This window comes from Pituophis catenifer, unplaced genomic scaffold (genome assembly GCF_029215685.1).
Source record: "Pituophis catenifer annectens isolate HBS135680 unplaced genomic scaffold, rPitCat1.0.hap2 SCAF_4, whole genome shotgun sequence".
NCBI lineage: Eukaryota > Metazoa > Chordata > Lepidosauria > Squamata > Colubridae > Pituophis > Pituophis catenifer.
Window position 1 is genome coordinate 85,839,363 of NW_027256884.1, and position 21,707 is coordinate 85,861,069.

Genomic DNA, 21,707 nt, shown 5'->3' on the forward strand with positions numbered 1-21,707 from the left:
TTACGTGCTCCAAGTAAGAAAAATTGTGCATATGGCTAGTGCAGAGTTTTGAACTATCTTCCTATTAAATCAGTGCTCCTCCTCTTCCTCCTCCTCTCTTATGCCTTCCTTTCTTGTTCTTGTAAGTGAAGTTCTTAGTAAGGTTTTACAAAATTGAATTTCTAGGGCTATTGTGCAATTATCCAGGTTAAAAAAAATTCTATAGGGAACAAATACTCTGTCTCACAAACTTTCAGGTCATGATTTTGTTATATTTACTTTCAACAGCCATGGCATCCTCTAAGCCAGTGGTTCTCAACCTGTGGGTTGCGACCCCTTTGGGGGTCGAATGACCCTTTCACAGGGGTCGCCTAAGACCATCAGAAAACACATATTTTCAATGGTTTTAGGAATAATTTTATGGTTGGGGGTCACCACAACGTGAGGAACTGTATTAAAGGGTCGTGGCATTAGGAAGGTTGAGAACCACTGCTCTAAGCTAAAATATAGCTTACACTGGAATAGTTATCCACAAATCCAGTGTAACCAAAATAAGTGTTGACTATACAACAATGATCTGCAAAGAAGAATTGACAACATAAAATCCATTGTCCAACTTTATCTGATTTTCTAAACTATCCAAAAGAAAATCTGAAATCTTAAATACGGTGGAGCAAAATTTGGACAATGTGAAACAAAAACTGAACTCTTTCGGCACATCTTTTTTAAAAAAGGAAAAAAAAACATTTTGAGATAAAAAGAGCAAAGCATTTGCTGAAAAGAACATATTGTCAACCATTAAATACACTGATGTCTCTGGTATGTGTTAATAAACTGTAATAGCCAGTGGTATAGGAAGTATTGCATGGGTAGAAGGAAAATGCATTCAACTAAAAGCTCAAATATATTTTGTCCCATAGCCACTTTTTCATCAAGATAGCAATCTGCAATATTTCTCTCTCCCAATCAGCTATAAAGTACTTAGAACAAAGAAAGATGAATATTTTTGAGAGACTTTCAAAGCAATGGTGAAATGTAAAATTTGTTACCACCGGTTCTGTGGGCGTGGCTTGGTGGAGGGAATAATGAGAGTGGGTGGGCATGGCCAACTTTTTTTTTTTTACTTTTAAAAGCATTTTTTTCTACAACCTCTTCAGCTGAAGAGATTGTAGAAAAAAAATGCTTTTAAAAGGCTCTGACAATCCCAGCTGAGCCGTGCGATCATCAGAGGCTTTTTTTTTTTAACTTTTAAAAGCATTTTTTCAGCCAAATAAAAAATGCTTTTAAAAGTAAACAAAAAAACTCTGATGATTATGTGGCTCAGCTGATCACGGGGGGGGGGGGGGCAGGGATTTTTGCTACCAGTTCTCCGAACCACCTGCTGTCATCGCTATAGGATCAGGTGATCCGGTTTGAACCGGGAGTATTTCACCCCTGTTTCAAAGCCTCCAAGTTGAATATACCTAAAAATCAAAGAGCAGAGTTAAAGACTCAATAAATGAATTAATCAATAGCAATTATAGAAATATTATTAGTTGGCCACAGGAATTTTTTGATGCTGGTGTTTTTCCCTGTTGGAAGCTGTCATTTGTCAAAGGAGACATTACAAAGTTCACCAACGGTGTTCCATCTTTTTACCTGCCATAGTGTGTCCTCGTTTTGTCTCTATAAATAATTGTATATACTGTAAATAGTAGCCATGCATTTAAAGTGTTAGAAATTTGGGGTGGTGTACTATGTAAAGGTTTTCAACCCCTGTTCATTTAGGAAACTGGAATCAAAATAATTTTATTAGGATATGCAAAACTGCCATTCAAGTAAATACATTTGAAGCGTTTTGGCTATGAAACACCTATGATCATGCAACATAAATTTGTATCACAACTATGGAAGGAAAATTGCACTCTTTCTTTAATTCAGGCTGCATATAACTATTTCTAAACAGCAATAGCATTATATACCGCTTCACTGTGCTTTACAGCCATCTCTAAGAGGTTTACAGAGTCAGCATATTGCCCCCAACAATCTGAGTCTCCATTTTACCGACCTCAGAAGGATAAAGGCTGAGTCAACCTTTTTTTTTTTTTTTTTTATTTGATTTATATGCCGCCCTTCTCCGGAGACTCAGGGCGGCTTACAATGCGTTAAGCAATAGCCTTCATACTTTTGTATATTTATACAAAGTCAGCTTATTGCCCCCACAAACTGGGTCCTCAATTTACCTACCTTAGAAAGGATGGAAGGCTGAGTCAACCTTGAGCCTGGTAAGATTCGAACCTGCAGAAATTGCAGGCAGCTGTGTTAATAACAGGGTGCATTAAACCACTGTACTACCAAGGCTCTTGGTCTGGTCTGATTCGAATTGCCAAATTACAGGCAGCCAGCAGGCAGCAGAGGTAGCCTGCAGTACTGCATTCTAGCCACTGCACCACTGCAGCTCTTTATATTGCTTAACTTTGTTCTGAATAAAATAATATTATCCTTACCTTGAGGTAAAATGGGCAGCCTATAAATTTTATGAAAGAATGATTTTTTTAAAAAAGTGACATTTAAAAAAATAAATTAATTATAAAAACTCAGGAGCAGGCATTGATTAAAGTGCTACAAACAATATTTTATTTAATAAAGAGAAGAAAGTTTGTGAACATTAACATATAAATATAAATTAAGTATTAGGTATGGAACATGTGAGAAAATTGAAAGGAGACAAGTTTACTGATAGGCAAGAATAAATAGTAAAACATATCAATAATTATCTCAACATATGATAAATCTCACTTGTAGGTTGGGAAGAAAGAATACTGTTGCTTAGCTACAAAGTAGTTATTCTTGTATTTATTTTCTTATCTTCAGTTGCTGCACGTGATAACATTTTAACTCATCCATCACTAATACATGAATGATATATATTTCCTTCCCAAAATACATGAGATAGTAAATTGATTCAAGGAACTTTATTATGTTTCCCAACCCTTAATTTCCAAATCTTTTAATATTTTCATTAAATTCTATTTATTCAAAACATGTTACCAAATTACCCGCGCAAACTAGAATAAGCATCCCAAAGATTTATATATAAATACTAGTTTCATTTCAAGCAGTAAGCATGATCTTAAATTGACTCCAGAGGATGGTAGAGGACAGGAAGGCCTGGAGGAACGTTGTCCATGGGATTGCGATGGGTCAGACACAACTTCATAACTAACAACAACTAGTTTCATTTATTATTATTTTGTGTTATTTGTCTTGAGTCCTTGCAAGACTGAAAAGGCACTGTATGTCTCAAATAAATACATAATTTTGCAAAAATGCTCCTTCAAGGGTTTTAGTTCTGAAGTGTTTAAAAAATGCATTCATATTTTGATATCTGTTTTCTATAAATCCATGTTTACCTAGGCACCCATATGGACATATAAAGTAGATACGTATAGAATAAGCCAAATTTTAGATTTGATTTAAAAGATTTTTCAGAATGTGTATGAGTATAAATGCCTATTTGTAAATCATTAAAACAGGAACAATTGTTCGCAGAACATAATGTCATCTGTATTATATTTTTCTTTAAATATTCACACATATTTCTCCATTAAGTTAAAGAAAAGTGTGTTTCCATATCTGCTTATGGTACATGGATTTTATTTCTTCTCCTGCTGCTGCCAATTTGCAGTTTTTTTGGCTTCCCTATCCAATTTCTCTCAAGTTCAGTAACTTTACTATTAATGATTTTATGAGAAAATGCACAGGAGGTTTATTTCTTCTTTTTTTAATCTAACTGAGTGCTTAAGTTGAATGCCTTTTTATCACATGACTCTGTATTCCATGTATCTTTTATCTTTGTGATGTTTCTTCTGTTTGTTGAGCAACTTATTCTATTTCTGCTTCCATCATTATAGATTTCAGTTAAATTTTCAGAATCCTTCAAAATCAAATTTTAATCTGCATTTTAATCAATATGTTGTAGTCCTTTTTTTCTTTGCTTACTATAATCAACTAGTATTCTTCCATAGTTGTATTGTCTAGTATGGCACACTTTATTCAGTTCTTTGACTATACCTGTGTACTTTGCATCCTAATACATTGCTATATATTTTTAAATTATTTTTATTAAAAACTAAAGCTCATATGTAATTTTGTTTAAAAAAATATCAGATTAGTATATCTGTTATGCAACATTATTGCAATATTTTTATGATTGACCTGAAGCAATCAACATCATTTCTTTTAAGGATGGTTTTTTCTTTACGCTACATTTTAATATGCTGTGCTGCTTTTTTTCCTGAAGCTGTGTTCCATGTATTTTTTTTTTCAAATATTGAAGTTCTTCCTCTAAATTTCCTATGATTACCCTATATTATAATTGACAGTTTGCACCAATTACAATTATTTGTCAAACTATACCTTTCTCAAATGCCTCATATTTCATGACTTCAAAATAATCCATTAAATGTTTGAAGAAAAGTAAAGGAAAATGGCTCTGCAATCATATACATGACAAGACAATTTGGAACAGTTTCCAAAGCAGCTAATAAGAAACAGACAGTTTATATAAAAGAAAGTTCTGTGTATGTTGTTTCATGTATTTCAAAGCCCAGTTTTTGAATATGCACAGCTCTCTTTCAGAATATTTTTATTAATTGTTGCTTTTATAATTCTAAAATGCTTTTGGAATATTGGTATTCTGACTTCCGGTTGAGGTGAGGGTCGAGGCGGCATGGAGAAGGAGCGCTCCATATTCCGTGCCGATTTTTCGGCGTTTCGGAGCCCATTGTGGGAGAGATCGGTCCTGGGATGGACTGACAGAAAGAGGGATACTTCGGAGGAGGCGGTGTGGAGAGGTGCGGTCTCCCACCGCACCGAGAAGAGCCCTTATTCCGGACGCGGGAAGAAGACGGCTGAGTTGGCCAGACCAGAGACTCAATGCTTCAAGTCTTAAAAGCAGGAAGCAAAAGAGTGAGCACGGGGTGAAAATCGATGTGAGCAGGAGAATAAAAAGTTAAAATAATTTTATTGAAGATTGCTGTGATGAGGAGATCAAGTCTAGAGTCTGGAGGAGTAGCAGAAAAGCAGAAAGACTCAGAAAGGTGCAAGCAGCAAACAACGAGGGGAGCGAAGTGACTCAGCGAAACCTGCCACGTTAGTTCTACTTACTAAAAAGACATTTGAAAGAGAGAACATTTCGGAGGAAGGAACGATAGGAAGCAGGATGCTGATTTTTCTTTTCTGAGCTAAGCTACACCGACGGAGAAGAACAATATAGACAACAACTAAATCGGGACATTAAGAATCTGGAAAATAACGATCGCCATTTTGGACAGTAAGAGTGAAAAACTGGAAATTTCCTTTTTGCTTTCTAACTTCTAACTTTCTAACTTCAAGAAGAGTGGACTAATATTGGTGGATTTTGGAGAACTGCAAAAACATGATCCGTGCAAAGAACAGTAAATTTTATGTAATTAATCTATAAAAGCAAAATCTATATATACTGATATTTATATTATATACTTAGATACTATATATATTTTTAAGATATCCTAAATATAACAATTATCAATTTTCTTACTGTGTAATTATAACTATAGTAATTTATTTATTTGTAATTATTTCTTAATTAACTTATTCTTAATTACCTTAATTATTTATTAGAAAATCAATTTAACTCAAATAGTATTAATTAATAGATATATATATTAACTTAGTATTGCTTCAATATTGTAATATTGTAATAATTTGTCTTTTTATGTTTTGATTGAACATCTATTAGAAAATCAATTAATTTCATAAGCGGTAGAATATTATACAATATATTTTTATAGGATATATAGTATTTATAGTTGTGTATAGTATAACTAACTGAATTGAAAATTAATTAGAATATATCTACCATAAGAATAATAGAAATAGAAGTTATTTAATTTTATTTAAAATCTTAATATCAAATAGTACAAAAAAAATTGATTGATTGAGAAGCGGATGCTGATTTGGGAAACAGTTGATAGAATTTTAGAAAAACAATATAAAATTTTGAAAGAAATGACATCTACTACAGTAACCACAGTAAAGACAGGGAAGAAGGTTACTCCAACACCAACCAGATTAATGGCATCTCTAGTGACGCAAAAAACTATAGAAGGAATTTTCCCAACTGAAAAACAAACCCCGACCATGAGCATGCAGATGGTACAGACCACGTTAATATCAATACAAGAGACTATGCAAAAAATGCAAGAGTGTATGTTTAAAAATCATTGACGACAAGACAAATTAAAAATAATTTAAGAATGGTGATCAGCATAATAGAATACTATGAGGTGCATCCAGAGAAGCAAGCAGCGCTTGTTTTTCTGGATGCACAAAAAGCATTTGATCGGGTCAATTGGAAATTCATGACACAACAAATAAAAAATATGAAATTCGGAGAGAAATGTGAAAAGATAATATCTACAATATACACAAGTCAGAAGGCAAGACTATTAATTAATGGGGAATTAACAGATTTCTTTGAAATAAGTAGAGGAGTAAGACAAGGGTAGCCACTCTCACCCCTACTTTTTATTTTAACCCTGGAGAATTTGCTTAGGAAAATTAGACTAAATAAAAATATAAAAGGACTTAAAGTAAAAGGAGAAGAATACAAGGTCCAAGCTTTTGCTGATGACCTTGTATTCTTCACAGAAGACCCATTAGAAACACAATTAAAATTGATGGAGGAAACCTGGCAGAAAACATAGTCAAAGGCCAAATGATAGCTTGGGCTAGGAACATTGGAAGAAGTATACAATTAGAAGAGTGGGAAATGATATGGGAAAATAATTGTAGAATAACGAAGGCAACAACATACAAAGAGAACCACTATAAGATGTGGTATAGGTGGCACCTAGCCCCTGCTAGATTGGCAAAAATGTACCCAAATTGTAATTCGATATGTTGGAAATGCAGAAAATCACTGGGAACCTTTTATCATCTTTGGTGGCTTTGCCCAAAAATTAAAAAATTTTGGATGAAAATTAGAATATGAATAACAGAAATAACAGAAGAAGAGATTGACCTAAAACCTGAAATTTTTTTATTAGGCATACTTAAAAAAAGTAGTAGAAAAGAAATAAAATACATCACATTACATATAATTACGGCGGCTAGATTAACCCTAGCCCAATCCTGGAAATTAGAACAGTTGCCAACAGAACAACAAATAATCCAAAAAATATTCATATGTGCAGAAATGGATAGATTAACTTTAAAATTAAACAACAAGGAAGACTCACAGTATTACAAAATATGGGACAGATGGTATGAATGGATCAATCGATGGGAAAAAAAACTAAAGTCAAATACAGTAAGAAATTAAGGGTAACAAATTTACACCGTCATTAAGAAATCAAGGTTAATGTATATATGTATTTACATATTCAAATATAGATAGATAATCCTGTTTGTTAGTTTGAGTATATATATAATTTAGAATTGTACTTTTTTTATAGAGTTAAGAACGTTTTGTATAATCTTTTATCTTTTTAAATTGAATAAAGTTTGTTTTTAAAATTTTAAAAAAAAGGAATATTGGTGTTCTAAATGTGATGCCAAATTTGAATGCATTTTCTTTTATTATATGCATTTAGCACTCCTATTTAATTTTATAGGTCCCAGCAACAAATTTTGATACAGACATTTGCTGCATAGATGGATGGATGGATGGATGGATGGATGGATGGATGGATGGATGGATAGATAGATAGATAGATAGATAGATAGATAGATAGATAGATAGATAGATAGATAGATAGATAGAATTGTACTATCTTACTCTGTTAACCAGCTCAATGACAAAAGATATCTGTTCTGACCCAGCTCTCAAACATGACAAACGCTCTGTAGTTAAACAAATGTTCCTTTTATTAGGAGCGCCAGCAGCCCCAGCAAAAAGTCTCTCTCTCTCTCACAGCAGGCTAACAAGTCTGTCCAGCAGGGAGATGAATAGTTGTCTACCACATCTATTCATCTCTGCCCCCTGCCTTTTTATCTCCAGAGCTAGGGTGGGGCTTCACTAGCAGTGGTGGCTCTTCCGTCCCAAGGATTGGCCCATAGATTTCCACTACTCTCCTTTCCTCTCCTCTGTCTTCTGTGCATCTGCGCGTCAGGCACTGGCCCCAGCTGTTCCTCCTCTTGTTGTTCAGCTACTCCAGGCCTGGGGCTATTGACTTTCTATCTGAGGGCTGATGGACGGCCCAGGCTCCACATCTCTCTCTATCTCTGACAGCTCCATTCCCACTTGGAGCTCTCAGGTTGCCTTGATGCTGGCCCTGACTCCCACGCCGCCTCTTCATCTGATTTGGTTGTTAGAGGGGCCAGCGGCCACCAGGCCACAGCAATATCTTTTTAAATTTAGAACAATATATGTTGATAATCTCCATTTCACTTTCTGAATTTTATCAAAATATCCTATTCTTTCTGCCCTTCAGAAGGATAAATTGCACATTTGTCATGTAGTATCACTTATTTAAAGAATACGCCTGACAAGCCTTTCAGTAGCATTTGGTAATCTTAAAAATTGCATTAAATCATTTTATTTTTGCTCACTGGTGTTAGCCTTTATCTTATCACATTGTAAATTTCTTCTGAATTACTTTCCTTTCCATATGGAAGATGTGTTTTTGTGCCTATTTAAAGTTATTTCTAATTCTAATTTCTAGTTTCTTTTCTATATATTCTGGTATTTGTTAGAACTTGACAAAGCAGTGCCACTTTGCAGAGCTGCATTGTCTCTGACAAATCTAAGGCAGCAACTTGTCATAGAAAAGTGAAGTTGCCTCGACACCACAAATAAAAACTGGAAAGTAAAAAAAAGGCGGGCTTCCTTGCTTTGCCTTACTGGAAATGGCCAGTAAAACATCTTGATGCAGTATGAAGCGCATGAAGAAATATCAAGGAAGTTTTTCAGAGAATCCTCAGTTGAAGTCTCATCCAGGTCTAGTATTTCTAGACTTTAATATTGTCTCTTCATCCTGATCATTATTTTCCCCATGGCTTACTTTCTGCATTGAAACTCATCTACAAGCGTTTCTTTAAAAAATTCTAATGTTAATTCTGCCTCAACCCTTATTTCTAAGCTTTTTTAAGTGGACTATGTGATTCAGGTAGGCTACATAAAATAAAGCTGCCACATATTTATCCTTTCTCCATAATTCCGCGCAATTGTCCAAGATAGCATTTATACAGTCTTGAATATCTTTACCTTTTCCAAGTTTCATGTGATGTAGTTTTCTTTGAAATAACAGCTTATTAGTCAATCTTGTTCTTTATAAATTCCAGGATACCCCCCCCCTTTTCATTTGTTATGTGTACCTACCGTGTTTCCTCAAAAATAAGACCTCCCCTGAAAATAAGCCCTCCGAAAATAAACCTTCCCCTGAAAATATTTAAATGCATGTGCAGCCAGTCCCCGTCATTTCCTCTGGTTAGGGTTAGGGAGACAGCTGGAAATCAGATAAGATGGTAAGGGGAGCCCCGTCCTGCTCCACGTGCTCCAAAATAATAAGACCTCCCCAAAAATAAGGCCAAACACTTATTTCAGGGTTCAAAAAAATATAAGACAGGGTCTTATTTTTGGGAAAACATGGTATTTTACCCTGTTATTAAGAGACCTATAGTATATAATGCTTGCTGGTTTTGTTTATTCCAATCTTTAGGATGGCATAGTAGTCTCTGTGGTAATAGCCTCCTTTAAATCAGTTTTTTATGCTTTGTACTTCTACAGTTGACAATTTGAATTATTCAGTTTCATTTTTGAAATTATGGGGTTATCATTTTTATATACTTGCTTAAAAAATAAAATTAATTCATAACTATCGGAGATAGGTTTGTTAAATGTACCTAGAAAGGTGTTCAACAGAATTTTAACTCGACATATATGCATATATGCAGCAAAATTTGGTAGTGCCATTTATGCTGTCCTCACAGAGAGAAAAAATGTGACAAGGTAAAAACATTTGAATCATGAAATTGTTGCATGTATGTGGAATTAAAGTTGATTGCTAAATAAGGTAGGAATTTTGTAATATGGAAGCATATATGCATGAAAATAAAGAGAATGCTTACCAAATAATTCATCATTGAGGCAAGAGTAATCCAGGAATATGTGATGATTCCTTTGTTTTTTTAATACATTAAAATAAAAATATGTTAGGACAGTTTCTGGTGATGCTAAAGGCATGAGAATTAGATGGTATTTTGTTTATAGAGAACTTACTCCTACCAAATATTAAATTAATGATATAATTTAATGGATCATATAAATCTGAAAAATAATTAATCAAGACCAGAATATTTGTGACTGACAGGGGAAATGGTGTGAACAATTACTACATACTCATAAATTAGGAAATATTAAAGCAAGTAGACTAATTTGTGTACTTTAAAATAGTTATTAAGTAATTAAATGGAGGAATTAAAATGTGAACTGCTGATAAATGCGTGAAACTGAACTTTGTCTGCTGTAGAGATTGAATATCAAAATAAATAAAAATGGCTGTTTATTAGTTTGAGTCTGTCTACTTAGTTACGACAAAAATGAGTATTGCAGAAGAAATATAAGGGTAAATAAGAAGAGGGAATTTAAGTGTGCATAATAAAGCAAGTAGAGATGGGATCAATAATGGGTGGATGATGAATAAAAGTGGACTGAATAGAAAAGAGAGCAACAATATGGGAAAAGGAACTTAAATTTATAGCTCAGAAAGACAAAGATCTGAATCATAAGATAAATATTTGAAAGAAGAGAGGCATGAAGAACCAAATGCAGTAAATATGAATCAATATATGAACACAGTAGGAGCAATTATAAATAACTATGAAATTGTATGTAGAGAACTATGAAATGGTATAAATTAACTTGAGTTATATTTCTTGCCTTTATTGTTCTACCTACACTATTTTATTTAGCATTACTATTTCTTTTATATTTTGTAAATCAAGACTTACCTCAAATGTAGTAAGTTGATGAAAATACAGATTTTTACATTATATTTTTCCATAATGAAGATAGCACAAATATTGAAATATGAACTTTAAGTAAAAGTTTTTTAATATTTAAATATAATATTTCAATAAAACATTTCCTTGAACTCCTTAGTAATATAGGATTAGGTGATAAAAAGTGAATCAAGCAACTGAGAAGCAACAACTAAACAACAAATCAATAACAGCACATGTGACCTAAACATAAAGGCAGCATTATGTCATCTCTTCTTCTACATATACATATGGCAAGTTTTGCAGTATTAGTTCCACATTACTATAGAACTGAAAAGCCTTCAGAGAGAAGCCAAATAGTTTCCTTGCTAGAATAATGCTGTTACTTACCACTTTTGATTTTGAAGGAATAAGTATAAAATGTTAGATTAAACAAATCTTGTATAGAGATAATACGATTAAATTCAATCTTTTAGGGAAGATAATTTTACCAAATTTATATTATTGCAGTGGAAGATTGTCTGTCTGTCCATCTGTCCATCCATCCATCCAGTTTAGGACACATATATACATACATATTCTGTTTAATTGGTTTATAATTTATATCGAATGCATACACTGAGGAATATGCTATAGACAGTACCATAAGCCCCCAGTTGCAACTTCAGCTGAGGTGGCCTATAGATTTGATTAAATAATCATGTACAAAAGCAATTATATAATTCAGAAATACAATTATTTGAATGAACAATTTGCTCTCACAGACTTAAAGGAAATGAATGTGTTTGTTATATGGACCTAGATTAACAATGTACTTGAATAGTTATGGTTTCCCACCAATTAGAAAGCAGATGTAGATGTCTACACTTTTACTGCTCTCTTTCTTAATTATATTTTATTTCAAAAAAAGTATTATATTATTTCCCCTTTAAATTTGTAACTTTAAGCTAGTGATAGTAGTTATGTGGAACATAACTTGGGATAGAAATATGAAAATATGTCAAATAAAATTAAGGAACTATTTCAATTTACTAAATGAAATGCATAATTCTTTTTTGTGAAATATTGTATTCCACTTTATAACAATTCTGAAACATACTTCCGTCTTAGTTCACAACAAAAATATTTAAAAAATTAAATGAATATTTTAAGTAAAGGATTGGTATTTCTTATTTCCATGTCTTTAGATATCTGACATGGGCACATACACTTGTGTTGCCACAAGTTCAAGTGGGGAAACATCTTGGAGTGCTGTGCTGGATGTTTCAGGTAAGTTGTACCTATATAATACAGAAAACCAAAACGAAAATGTACTACAACCGAAATCAGGACATTCAATACATTATCACTGATTCTTATTAAAGATTTTTGTTAAGTGCAAAATTTAATATTGCGCAAGCCTTCTACACATATAATGAAACTTTCCCATTTTCTACTCCCCCTCTAGCTTTCTAGCTTCAAGACCCAGTGGTAGAAGCCATTGTATTGGCAAAAGTTAATTCAGAACTCCATAGACAGGTCAGCAAGCTAAAAGCACTGTCTATAATAGCCATTGTGGCCCTTCAGTATATTGAGAAACTTCATATTTGTCCCTCCTAAAAACTGTATGCACGGAAGGAAATATTAAGTCCAGAGACAATGGTGTCCATAACAGACCAAAGTGACATCAACATAGCAATATATGTGGGATTATGTCATCACTCCCAAAGATGCAGTTATATACTAATATCACAATATCTAATGCAAATGCGTAAGTCACTGAATTTATTTCACATCATTACACACATGTAAAATCATTTTGCAGTATAAGCTGGTGCATCCATATTTTTTCATTTTGGGGAAGTTTGAAGGGAGATGGTTTAAGGGCAAAATGCTTCATGTTCAGTAAAACATATAAAGTCTATCCTCTAATCAGTTCCATTTTCCTATTATGAATAGTTGATGCTTTCCCCTTTAAGATCTACCCAAAGAACAGGAAAATGATGGATCAAGAAAGTTAGTCCCATCCATCTAAGAGCTGTTTTAATCCTGATATCCCCAGACAAGCGTAGAAGGATAAAATATTGTTTTAAACATGTTTTTTACCCCTAATTTAGCTGAATCTCTCATTATAGGAGAAAAATGTTACTATAAACAGAAGTAATTGGAATATCTTTTTCTTTCTCTCTTGCTTCACTTGTTACTATATTGAATGATAATGAAATGAAATGATAAAATATATATACCTCAAAATATATTTATACCTCAAAAGTACTTATTTTTAATATGTTGTGCATCTGTTTAAAGCATTTATATAACTACAAATTTATTTAAAATAGATATTTAAATCATTCTTTAGTAAACAACTATAAATATGTAAAATATAACCAATTTGCATTCTATAGAATTTGGGGGAGCAGCAGTTAGCAAAAATTATGATTTAAATGATCTTCCTGGACCACCATCCAAGCCTCAGGTCACTGATGTCACTAAGAACAGTGTCACCTTGTCGTGGCAGCCAGGCACACCTGGGAACTTACCAACAAGTGCATATATCATTGAGGCTTTTAGGTAGGTTAAAACGTATTACTGTCATGATCCTTTGCATTTTTGAACAAAATTCATTCCAAAATTTTAGCTAATGTCAGAAAAATCATGGGTGCTTTTAATGTAATTAAATTATATTTTGTTTTACATAGTTTTAAAATGTTTCAAACACTTGATTTAAACTTTTCATGAGTTTATAAGAATAAAACTTATAAAAATATTTAAAATGTATTTTACCAACATGTTGATAATGGATGAAGAATAAATAGGGGGCTTGCTATAAACATTTTTCAGTATTCTTTGCCAGTATCAATCAAATCTAGTGTTGGAGCTAAATATGGGACTGATACCTCAATAATCACTTATCTTTTTTTAATTCTTTTAAATTTATTTATTGATGATGTGGACTGAATATAGAAAGAGCTATCTCCTGTTTACCTAATCTTCTTGTGTTACCTGATAAGATCTACCAAGATGGACTTTTCTATGATTGAAGGACCAGATTAGGGAGAGGTCATCATGAAGCAATCAGTCTATATGATCATTAAGAGTTAACAACAATGTGATGCTACATAATCAATCATATGTTAGGAGTTTTGTGCTTTTAATTGATTTAGAATCTATCATAGTTTCTGTTGGTCTTGATAGCACATTTTATGATGTCTTTATTTGTCTTTAACAGCAGATAGAAACATATCCTTGACCATTTTTTAAGGTATGTGATTTTAGCTATAGTATTCCAATTCATTTTCATTTCAGCCAGTTGGTGAGCAATAGCTGGCAAACAGTGGCTAATCATGTTAGAACAATTCCTTACACTGTGAGAGGACTCCGTCCAAATACCATCTACCTGTTTATGGTGAGAGCTATCAATTCACAAGGGTTGAGTGATCCCAGCATCATGTCAGATCCTGTCCGAACCCAAGGTAACTTGAATTTATTTCTCAGGCAGCCTATTTGAAGTTAATTATAATATGCATATGCAAATGCAGAAATATTATATGTGAATGTATACGCCTGGACTGTATACAGTATATAATAGGTGTACACAGTAGTGTATACAGATACAGACTAACAAAGTTGGAAGGGACCTTGAAGGTCATCTAGTCCAACCCCTTGTCCAAGCAGACCCTACACCATTTTTGACAGATGGCAGTCCAGTCTCTTCTTGAAAGTTTCCAGTGATGAAGCTCCCACAACTTCTGAAGGCAAGCTGTTCCACTGGTTAATTGTTCACACTGTCAGAAAATTTCTCCTTATTTCCAGGTTGAATCTCTCCTTACTAAGGCTTTATAGAGTGGTATTAGTACCTCACTTGATCTTGACTGTATCCCTCTGTTAATGCAATTTAGGAGTGCATTGGCTTTTTTGGCTGTCGCTGTACACTGTTGGTTCATATTTAATTGGTTGTCCACTAAGACTCCCAAGATCCCTCTCACAGTTACTGCTATTAAGCCTGGTTTCTCCCAGTCTATATGTGTACTTTTGATTTTTCTTGCCTAAGTATAAGATTTTTCTCTACATTGAATTTCATTTTGTTAGATAGGACCCATATACATTTATGACCAAAAAATAAAACTTGAAAAAAGGAATATTTCTAAATATTCTAAAGCAGCTTTAAAGCATTGCTTTGCTCAAATCATTGTCAGTGTGATGCAGCCCTTTGAAACTAATCTAATAAATACATTATTTTTAAAGAAGTGAAATATAAGCTAACACACAGTTGACTGTGGCTCCATATGTTGACCCATATGATTTGGCGACACAAGTAACCTAAGCATAATATCATATGGAAAAACATTTATACTGATAGATAACACTTTTATCAATATCCTCCTGAAAGGAATATTCCTTATTTGCAATTCTTAGAAATTTAAATCTGCCTGATCAGTTCAAAAATTTCTATTAATTTTTAAATATTTTCATATATACACACACACACACACACACACACACACACACACGTATGTATGTATGTATATGTTCGTATGTGTGTGTGTGTGTGTATATATATATATATATACACACACACACATACGAACATATACATACATACATACATGTGTGTGAGTGTGTGTATGTATGTATTCATATCAGTCTATCTAAGTTGAAATATATTTTATTGTAACTTCTGAAACCGTATAGCTACTATCTGGATAGCACTACTACCAATAATCATTCGGTAAAATATTTATGCTATGTTTGTGCAGAGTATTGTTACAGGAACACAAGAACATTGTACAATGGTTGTATCACATGTGTATTCGAGTTTAGTTGCCATAACTGAAGAGTAACTAATCAATTATAGAAGTTAACAAACACCTGGAGATCCACATTTGCATATAATTATTTGAGATCCTTATGTTGTTATACAGTTATATCTTGGTACTCAACTGCTTTAAACTCATCAAATTTGATACTCAATGCATTTTGATGTGAAAATTTTGTCCCAATACTCATAGTTTGTTAGATATTCATGCACAAGCTAGAACTTGTCAATGCCGGCGGTCCTGTGACTCGCTACAATATTCCTAATGGGAAAAAATTATTTGGTACTCATCATTTTTGGTACTCATTGCGCCTCCCGGAACCAATTAACAATGAATACCAAGGTACCACTGTATTTAGAGGTTAGAAATGTCTCACAACATCTTAGAAAAAGCTGGATATCTGGACACTGTTCAGTAAGGATTCAGGTCTTGGTATGGGACTGAGATTACATTGATCGCACTTTAGGATTTCTTGTTTTAGAATTTAAGTTGAACTGGTGTACATCTCATGACACTTATAGGCCTCTTGGTGGCTTTCAAACTGTTCGCAATAGTATCTGGCTGACTGACTGCAGGGAGTAGGGAATGGAGGCTTTCTTTTATAATGATGCTGCTGTTTCCTCAGTGGACATTTCAATACTATTTGAAAAATATGTTTATTAAAATAAATTTATATCTTATAAAAATACTGCTACTATATAAATCATAAGTGTTCTATCCGGACCAGAATCCAATCCGACTACTACATTGTTTGACAATAAACTAATTTCAGTAAAATCATTTAAGTGAAGGTTATTATGCTTTCAGTCATCATAATAAATTGATTTAATTGACTCTCCTTAGTAAGATAATAACTTATTGATGCACACCGATATGTTTGACCTGGCAGATATCAGTCCACCAGCACAAGGTGTGGATCACAGACAAGTCCAAAAAGAGCTTGGTGATGTAATTGTACGACTACATAATCCTGTTGTGCTTACCCCTACCACAATTCAAGTGACCTGGACGGTAAGACATTTGAAAAAAATATAGTAAAATGTCTGATTGTTCTTAATTTTTTCCTTATTCTAATCAGTAATTGGACTGTTACTATGATACTTTAATATTTACTGCATATTTATTTACAAATAAACTCTATGGGTTTTCTCTTGACTAGAAGTCTGTTTTAGGATCTTGAATGGCATTCTCTGAGAATTCATTTTATTTTTAGAAAGTTGGTTTGGCAGATGGCAGAAAATACTTTTGGCATTCTGACTGCTGACAAACAAATACTTACCACTCCTACTTTCTATTCTCTTTTACTTTATGTCCTTGGAAATCATCTGAAAATATATATATTGTTTTGCTGCATATTTCCTATTCATTGGTTTAGGGGAAAAAAGAATAGTATTTTATTATAAAAAAGTAGATAGTTTAATTTATAGCCCATGAGCTGAATTTCTTAATAATTGTGCATTATTTGATACATGCTAACAATTATATGTGACCTTTCATTGTTTGCAATTCTGTTTTATTAGAAATTGAAAAGTAGATTACATGTTGGGAATAATTTTTCTGATAAGGATTTTATTTCTTTATGAATAATTTATGGTAACATGGTAACTTTTGATTCGTGTATATGCTTCTTTTCATGTAAAATTTAGATGTATGTCTGCACATGTGCTGTCTTTCTCTATAAATGGTGCATACTTATAATATTTGCCTGCATGGTAATGGTCTCATTTCTACTGAGATGCATTTTCTTCTTTTGGTGTATATTATGTCAACAGTAAGTTAAGTTGCAATCCATATTGACAAACGACTGCGTGAAGCATAGTAAAAGTAGATGATTATAGTAAAAATGATGATTAGCTAGAGCAGTAAAAGAAGAGCTTTTGCTTAGAAGAGCATTTGATGGGAAATCTTGATTATGAGAAAAGATATATATATATATATATATATATATATATATATATATATATATATATATATACATACATACATACATACATACATACATACATACATACATATATATTATTTTGAATAACCCATTCAGTAATTTTTTTTCTTCAAATTAGAGTAGCTCAATATTTTTCAAGCATTTCAAAATTATAGGATAAATACTGAATCTGATCACCATGTTCCAGTTCCTTCTTTTCATGCATTTGATAAGACCTTACTAGTAACAGTGCATTAAGAAAGTATTTACAGACATTTCTAAAAATCTGTTTCCACTTTGTCATTATGGGGTACTAAGGGTAGATTAATAAGAAAATGAATTTCTTATTAATTTCAACAAATGAACATTTGTTAATTTGAACAAATGTTCAAATGAATTTCAACAACTGTAGAATTGGGCTGCAACATAACAAAATTGACAAAAGTGAAAGATGTCTGAAAACTTTCTGTTTCTCACTGTACTGAAGTTATTCAGATTTGTGTGAGAAATAAAAAACTAATTATGACCAATATTATATATATAACGGCATAGAGAGATAAAATGTCTCATGTTATATTTTTTCTAATTTTACTAAGGAGAATCCCCTAAAATGAAAAATATTTAATAATGTTAAAAACATTATTCAAGAGAAGAAACATTAGTACATCAGATTTCAGCCATCTTTTTTGATACCCAGGAATCATTTCATTCTTGTGAAAAACCAAAAAAAAAAAAATTTAATCCTATTAAAAGATTTTTCTTCTTCTTACACAGAAGTTTTGCTATTTTATTCATTCATATTCAGTCTTTAGATCTTAATTATACAGAGTTTGTTTTTTATATGATTTTGATACAGGAAACAAAAAATTAGGGTTTTTTCCCCCTCCTCCTCTTCCTGGACCTCTTATAAATTGGATCATCTGAACTCCTTCTAATTGTTATGATCCACCAGCTGCCAGCAGAACTGGCGGTAGACTCGGATGATGAGGAGGTTGGGGAAGAACTTGGGCCAGTTCTGGAGTCTGAGGAAGGCTCTAATGGATGCTCTGCATCAGAAGCAGAGATAGAGCCAGGACCGTCCAACATTTCCCAGCCACCAGAGAGACAGCTGCCTTCAGAAGCTGAGATAGGTGGGGAGGAAGAACAACTGGGGCCTGTTTCAGATTTGCATATGCGCAGAGCTGTTGTTGTGTAAGCCTCAGTAAGCCTAGGTCACAACAGCTGTTAGGAGAGGAGAACAACTGAGAACAAGGAGTCAACTCGGGAAGCAAGGCACATGTGGACACTGAATGGTCCCTCCCAGTTGGGGATTAAATAGAAGGAAATGGGAGTGGTGGTTGTAGGAGACAACTGTTCGGATTTCAGAAAATTTGGCTCATCGTGTTTCATGCCTCAGGTACTGCTTGCCAAAACTTAATTTACAGTTTTGCGGCAGGCCTGGCAATTATCTCAAGGAACTGATAAAGTCTGTTACTGCAGTTAACTCTTTGAAGGATTATTGCCTGGACTTTTCAGTGTGTGAATGTCATTAATTCACAGGAGATAATAAATATGGGTTTTTCGGGACAAGGAGTCTGCTTCTTGTTTCTGCTAAAACTGGGTCAGAACACTAATTAGGTTTGAGGCTAAGATACATATTTAAAGTAGATTTGGTTCTACTTGTAGGTAACCTATGGTGGATCTTGATACTGTATCATTGACTTGTTGACAGCATTCAATTCTATCAATATGATACCTTTCTGGACCTTACTACAGGCTTCGCAATTGAGAGCCCTGTTCCTTCAGGGCATTTCCAGTCAATGTTGGTGGAGGAGAGCAGTCTAATCCTTGACTCCTATTTTTCAAATGGTCTGTCTCCTCTTTTCTTTAATATATACATGAAGCCACAAGGAAAGGTCATTTGTTGACATGAGGTTGTACATATTTGATTTTGAATGCACAAGTGAAGTTCTGTTTCAATGTTTGGAGGCAGTGTTAGTCTGAATGGGAAATAATAGGGTTTGGCTCAATCCTACCAAAATCAAGTAATTGTGGGTTTTGCATTCCACTGGAGAGATGTCATCCTTTAGTCTGAATGAGGTTGTATTACATTTGGATTCAGTATACAATACAAGAGGAGCATGATGGCTCAGTGGTTAAAGACAACTGGAAAGGAGCATCTCTGCCCTAGGATATCTGCCTATCTCATGTGCTTTAACAGGGATATTCAAGACCCAAACTGTCTTCCAAAACTGACACCAAGCTCATATTCAAGACCCAAGCGCCATACGAAGGGCTGAGCTCTCATTATTTGCCCCAGCTCCTGCCCACTTAGCGGTTTATTGGCCCATGACTATGTAAGTATCTTTGGACAATGCTGACTCCCTCGGCTAAGAAACTGAGATGAACAGTGCCCCTACAGTTGGACACAACTGGATAGGGGAATCCTTTACATTTATCCTTATATAATTTAGGCACATATAACTCCTTCTGAGACAGCAGGTGGCAGCCATTGCAGGGTGTGTTTGCACAATTTCATTTTGCAACTCGATTGAACCCATTCATGGGACTCAGCTTGCAATTTTTCATGCCTTAATCATCTCTGAATTAGATTATTGTATGGAGTTCTAGAAGAAGTTGCCCTTGAAGACTATTCAAAAACTTCAGTTAGTGTATTTTCTAAAGGTAATTGGGCTTTTTTTTCCCTTGAAGACATTTTGCTTCTCATCCAAGAAGCTTCTTCAGTTCTGACTGAATGATGAAGGATGGAAGGATTTATATTCCTTGCAGTCATCTGGTCATTATAACTAATAAAGCCCTGTGTGTCAGGAGTATCTGCGCCCTAGGATATCTGCCCATCTCATGTGCTTTAACAGGAAGGACACATTCCAGATCTGGATTTAAAAGACATCAGAGATGTTCATAGCAGACACTACCTTTTGCCCCAATCGTTTGACCCTAACCTTGAAGGCCTTCAGAGAGCAGTCAAGATCTGGCTATTTCTTCAGATTTTTACATCGGGATGTATAGAGTCCCAATTGGGTGAATTACAGTATATTTTAATGCTGGGCATCATTTTATTGTTTTCTGTAGCTGGATTTAATGCTGTAGTTTTCTTTGGTGTTTTGAACTTCTCTTTTTTTAATGTAATATAAATGGATATTGCATAGATCCTTTTTTCACTGTTCACTGTTTTATAATTGTAACATAATTTATACAATCATCCAGAATATGTTTTTTCTCAGACATTGCCTGGATTTTGGTTTTCTTTTTCTATTATGGTGTTTCTCTTATGTTACAACTTTCCAGCCAAGATTCTAATGGCAATTGAATAGTCTTGACCCTGCTGGCCTTTCCCCAGGGATTCAGGCCAGGGTGTTAGTTAAACCCAAGCATGACATCTTTTTTTATGTTGTTAGACAGATTAATGAGGGGTCTAGCATAGTTTTTTTAATGGGTTCCATTTGTTTATTGTGATTTTGTATTTATATCATTTTGTTCACCCAGAATTTGTACCCAAATTTAGATGGGTGATCATCGAAATTTGCAAAATTAATTAATTATGATGACACCTATAAGACAATTGGTAAACTGCTTTCTAGGGTTCTTACTGCAGCACATTTTATTATTTGCTGCAAGTGTTAGTTTCAGTAAACTGGTAAGCAGATTGTTTTTAGATATATTTCAAGTATACTATATTTAACTGAAAGAAATACAATACTTGGGTTGCAAGCTATAATTTATGTTTTCTTTATAACTTCATCCATTGATAGAGTAACAAACACTTGGAAAAGCATTTATAACTTTGAGATCAATTTTCCACTACAACCTCTATCCAATAAAATATAATGATAGTTATATTTTCATGCTGAGCATTGTTAGTGATGCTTTTTGGCTGTCCTGTGTCCTTCATCCTGTATTCAGTTTGCCAGAAACAATATGTGAAATAAAAAAATACATGTTTTATATGTGTCTGACTGGCATATATTGGACAGTCTATACTGCTACATCAATTTGTTTTACAAAATAAATTTAATAGAATAATTAATTCATTGAGGACAGAA

At 33.7% G+C, this 21,707-nt stretch overlaps 1 protein-coding gene across 1 annotated transcript in view; it reads left to right on the forward strand.

Annotated features, from left to right (window-relative positions):
- The window catches only part of ROBO2 (roundabout guidance receptor 2), a 722,028-nt gene that overhangs the window by 626,136 nt on the left and 74,185 nt on the right, over positions 1-21,707 (forward strand). The window contains exons 11-14 of the mRNA XM_070943636.1: positions 12,132-12,213; positions 13,329-13,494; positions 14,230-14,396; positions 16,630-16,751. Of these exons, the coding sequence (XP_070799737.1) occupies positions 12,132-12,213; positions 13,329-13,494; positions 14,230-14,396; positions 16,630-16,751 (537 nt within the window). The remainder of the gene's footprint in view (positions 1-12,131; positions 12,214-13,328; positions 13,495-14,229; positions 14,397-16,629; positions 16,752-21,707) is intronic.